At 48.7% G+C, this 5,406-nt stretch overlaps 1 protein-coding gene across 1 annotated transcript in view; it reads right to left on the bottom strand.

Moving 5' to 3' along the window:
• Positions 1–2,446: 2,446 nt before the first annotated feature.
• LOC122065071 overlaps positions 2,447–5,406 on the bottom strand; it is a 35,235-nt gene continuing 32,275 nt past the window's right edge. Inside the window, exon 5 of the mRNA XM_042628866.1 lies at positions 2,447–2,608. Coding sequence (XP_042484800.1) covers positions 2,447–2,608 — 162 coding nt within the window. The remainder of the gene's footprint in view (positions 2,609–5,406) is intronic.

Here is a 5,406-nt window from a genome sequence, read left to right as displayed (position 1 = left end):
CTTCCCGTATAGCCTCATCTATTGCCCCCCTCTTGGTCCTTCATCTCCAACTATGCCCACTCCCCCAATGGTCGCATATGGATCCTATGGAACCCTCTTCTCATCCATTTGTCTCTGCTAGCCTCATCTTCCTAAGTCATCCACTTCACCTTCTCCCTCACCTCGAGCTCCCCCCTCTCCCTATTCTCTGCTGCCCATAATCGGGCTCCTGACAGACTTCCTTTGTGGTTTGATCTCCTCTCCTCCGCCAACACCCACTCCTCCCTTCCCTGGCTATTGGAGGAGACTTTAATGTTGTCAGGGCTTCCCACGAGAAAACTGGGGGCTTGCCCATTGAAACTCTCTCTTCGGAGTCCTTCAACTCTTGTATTGAGGACATTGGGATGGAAGACCTCAGATGGTTTGGGTCAAAATTTACTTGGCATAACTGCCGCTGCGGACATGACCAAGTGGCTTGTAAACTTGATCACCTCCTCGTCAATGAAGCTTGGCTCTCTGCTTTCCCTGCTTCTCATGCCAGCTTTGACCTTCCCAACATTTTTTATCACTCCCCCATCTCTCTCTTCGTCCAACCCCTCATTTCCTTCGGCCGCAAGCCATACAAGTACTTCGACATGTGGTCCCTTCATGATGGCTTTCTGTCCTTGGTCAGAGATACTTGGGCCATCCCCACTCCTATCTCTGCTTCTCCCCTCATTGCCTTCGCCAAAAAGTTGAAAGCCATTAAAGTAGCCCTCAAAGCCTAGAACTTTGCCACCTTTGGCAACATCTCAGATCAGGTTCTTCAGTGTCAGGACAAGCTCAACTCATCCAATCCAAACTCCAGTTGGAACCTCTCAACCCCTCATTGGTGGAAGAAGAAAAACTGGCAACCCTGGATCTCTCTTCCCGCCTAAGCCAGGAAGAATCCTTCCTTCGCCAGAAATCCATAATCAAATGGCTTGAGCTTGGGGACTCTAACACGGCTTACTTCCATCCATCCCTCAAAGCCTACACCAATGTCAATTCCATTCTCAAGCTCACATCTCGTTCTGGGCTGGATCTCACCTCTCCCAATGACATCAAAGCTGAAGCTGTCTTGTACTTTGATGATCTCTTCCATCCTCCTCCTAACTCTTCCTCCCCCCCTTCCCCCCAACTCCCTCAACAAATTCATCCCCGACCATCTTCTACCATCCCTCCAAGCCATCCCCTCGGATGATGAGATCCTATCTGCTATCCTCTACCACAAATCCAACAAGGCCCTGGTCCGGATGGATTTAGTATGGGCTTCTTCTCCACTTGTTGGCATATTATCCGAGACGACCTCATCTTTTCCATCTGAAGCTTCTTCCTCAACCCCTCAAATCTTCGGCATCAATCATTCCTTCCTCTATCTCATCCCCAAGAAGGAAGGAGCGCATCGTATGTCCGACTTCAGACCCATCTCCCTTTGCAACTTCCTTTACAAGTTTATTGCCAAGATCCTAGCCAATAGGATTCAAAGGGTAATCGACTCTCTAGTCAGTCCAAACCAGTCAGCTTTCATTGCTGGCAGAAGCATTCTGGATAATATCATCTTTGTCATGAGATTGTCCAAGGTTTCAACTGTAAATCCCACTCCCCTGCTGCCCTTATGAAGATAGACATTCACAAGGCCTTTGACTCGATCCATTGGGACTTCATCTCCTCTGTCCTTCTTCAAATTTTGTTTCTCCCCTCCTTTGTTCAGTGGATTCATTCCTATATTTCCTCTCCTCGCTTCTTTGTCCTCCTCAACGGAAGCCGTGCAATATACTTCTCTGCTGTTGGAATAAGACAATGCTATCCGCTTTCGCCCTTCCTCTTCTGTCTTGCCATGGAAGTCCTCTCCCGTTCAATCCAATCCTCCACTGATCATCACCTAATCTCCCCCATCCCCAAATGCAAATCCCTCATGCTCACCCACCTGGCCTTCGCTGACGATCTCATGATCTTCTCCAAAGCTGATCCCGTCTCCATTTCCAATATTATGTCCTCCCTTCGGGCCTTCGAGTCTCTCTCTGGTTTGAAAATCAATCTCCTTAAATCCAATCTCTTCCTTTCGGGAGTCTCGAACTCTTTCCAGGCCCACTTGCTTGCCACCTCTGGATTTTCTCCCAGGATGCTCCTTGTTAAATACCTGGGTATCCCCCTAATTTCTTCTTGGCTCTCTCCCCACCATTGCTCCCCCATTCTTGATTCTATCTGGAAAAGGCTTCAGCTTTGGAAAGACAAACTTCTCTTCTATGCAAGATGCCTCGTTCTCATCAAATCCGTCCTCTAATCCATTTTCCTTTATTGGTCGGGCATTTTTCTCCTCCCCTCCTCCATCTCTAAATCCATCGACTCTCTTTTTTGTGCCTTTCTCTAGAAGGGGCAGGAGACCACTCGTTTCCTCCACCCTATGAGTTGGTCCAATGTCTACCAGCCCAAGCTTGAGGGAGGTCTAGGTCTCCGCAAAATCAAGGATATCAATGCGGCTGCCATCTTTAAACTCATCTGGAAAATCATCACCAAGCAGAAGAGCATTTGGGTCTCTTGGGTCTATTCCAATCCCCTCAAAAGAGATTCCCTCTAGACTCTCTCCTTCTATTGATGCTTCCTGGATCTGGAGGTGCAATCTCAATGCCAGACTTCATGCCCTTCCTGCTATCTCTTACACCATTTGCAATGGTTCCACCACCTTGCTCTGGCTTGACCCCTGGCATCTCGCGGGCATTCTCCTACCCCTTGTCTCCCCCATAATCATTTCCTCTATAGGCCCGTTCCGATTAACCACTGTTGCCTCCATCCTCTCCCCTTCGGGCTGGGCTCCCCCCCTCTCTTCCTCCCCCTTTGCCAGACCTCTGGGCTGCCCTCCCCCCCCATTCCTCCTAGACATAACGGATTATTGGACTCCGTCATATGGCTGCCCTCCCCCTCTAGCCACTTTTCCTCTTCTTCTGCTTGGAACTTCACCCATTCCAAAGACTCTCTCCTACCTTGGCGTAATGTCACCTGGTTTAAAGCCCACATCCCTCGCCATAGCTTCACTGCATGGAGAGCTCTCTCCTACTGTCTCCCAACTCAGTCCTTCCTTAACTACCGGCACATTCAGGTTCCCACCTCCTGTTGTATGTGTTGGTATGGCACCGAAGATGTTAATCATCTTTTCTTCTCTTGCCTTTTATCCACCTCTATCTAGAAAAAGGTCCTTAGTTATTGCTGGCCCTCAAACCGAACTATTCTTCTCCTTCCCCGAGAATGGATATGGGTAGACATGACCTTCTTTGGCTCCACTATTTGTGACAGCTGGGAAACTTGCATTTTGTGCCACCATCAACCACCTTTGGATGGAAAAGAATCTTCGTAGATGGACTACCAACTCCCTTGGAAGGGATTTGGAAGGCCATCTACTTTGATGTTTCCTCCAAAGTTAGATCTCTCACCCACTGCCCAATTCGTGACACCCTAAGGAACAGGCTCATTGTTGTCTCCTGGGGTCTTTCTTCTTCTTTCATCTCCCCCCCAATGGCTGTCTCCCATAGTTAGTGTAATACCCTGCTTCTTAAGCCCGGTCTGATTTCGCGATTGAACCGATTTAACCATGCAGGAACCGAGCCAGAGGAAATTAGAGCGGGTTCCTTATAGGCTATGATGGCACGGGTGACCTTAAACACCGGCTGGCCCGACAAGTCCGTGCCAGTGCCAGAAGAGACGGGAGTGCCCAAGCCGTGTACATGCACCTACAATAAGGCCATGTACGGATAAAGCAGGTATTATATCCGTATTTTAAGGTATATACGTATGCTACATCGTATGCCAGGGGTGGGGTTCGTGCCGAGGCCCGAACCCTGTCAAAATCCCAAGTTTTGGCCCTCAGGTGGGCGGACAGGTGGGTGCACCCACCCACCTGAGTGACCCATCCATGTGCACTATTCACTTAATTAGGAATTATATATATAGCTTTATGTTTTCTTTTCTTTCCATTTATGTCACCCGTACGTTGGTGAGAATAGTAAAGAGGAGAGAGAAAGAAAGGGAAGAAGAAAGGAAGAGAAGGAAGAGGAAGAAAAGAGGGATTTCAGCGGCGCCGAAGCTCGATCTTTCCATTCCGGCGCCGGGAGAGTGATCTTCAACTCTAGATCTACAGTTAGAGGTAAGCAAAGTTGGGTTTTTTGAACATTCACCATACCCGAGCTTTAAACCCTTGATTCGAGTATGATTTCTTGAGATCTTGTAAATCCCCTTTGAAATGATGAATCTAAGGTTTAATAGATGATTTATGTGTTGATCTTGAAGGATTTGAAGAGATATTGACAAGGTGGAAGAAGCATTGTGGGTTTCAAGTGATTTGGAGCGTTTGGGGTTGTTCTTGAGCAAAGAAGGTAAGATGGTTTCCCATCACTTGAATCTAACCTAGATCTAGGTTAGAACTATCCTATAAGACCTTGAAGGTGTGAAGAATGGATGGGAAAAGCCCCAATTTGATTCCCCAAAGAATGGAGAAAATGGAGAAGAAACAGGGTGTTTCCCGCCAAGACCGGTGGGTGCAACCGGTGGGCCCCTACCCGCCTGTGGGCACCCACCTGAGAAGGCAGGGGGGCCATCGGGCACAACCGGCGGGCCCAACCGGCGGGCCAATCGGTGGGCCATCCTACCCACCGGTCCTAGCAGGGGCCCCTGGCCCAACCGGTGGGTGGAACCGATGGGCCATACCGGTGGGCCCCTACCCGCCGGTCCCAACCGGTGGGTAGGACCGGTGGGCCAGACAGCCCACCTGTCTGACCCACCCGTGTGGCCCCGAGGGTGATCCTTACTTCCGATTGGACCCAAATCGGACGTGTGACCTTCTTTTGACATTCTAACCACGATTTCGTCATCAGATTTCATTAATTTTGATCCTAAAATGGTGAAGTACTAACCCCGTTCAATTATGTTAGGTTCACCAAATCCTACCCGATTCGCACCGGATCTCACCATACCGAACGGGAATCCTTGTACGCTACAAGTAAGTGGGGAGAGGATGATTGGCCTTGTTTTAAGGCATTGTTTGGTATTCATTTAAATATATCTAGTCTAGTCATGCCATCATGAATATGCTATATAGTCTAGCCATCCCACACATTGATGTGCATATGTGCTATGTTTACTTTCCAAATGCGAATTGAATGAGATGTTTATATGTTGAATGTGGACATCATTGTGCATGTTGCATTGATAGACTAGATGCCATAGTTGGCTTGGAGACGAGTGCTTTGGTGGCTGTGGAATGGGACACGGTAGCACTATGCAATCGTACTATTGTCATATAGGAGCATGCGGTATTAGGATTTTCACTATCCCGTGCTACGACCCTTCCCAACAGGGGTTAAGGTGTTGGGTTATCATTTGGTGGGAAGCAGTGGTCGCGGTCGTCGGGTCACT

Source organism: Macadamia integrifolia, chromosome 2 (assembly GCF_013358625.1).
Source record: "Macadamia integrifolia cultivar HAES 741 chromosome 2, SCU_Mint_v3, whole genome shotgun sequence".
Classification (NCBI taxonomy): Eukaryota; Viridiplantae; Streptophyta; class Magnoliopsida; order Proteales; family Proteaceae; genus Macadamia; species Macadamia integrifolia.
Note: the sequence above shows the minus strand (reverse complement) of the source record. Positions and strands in the feature narration are given on the sequence as shown.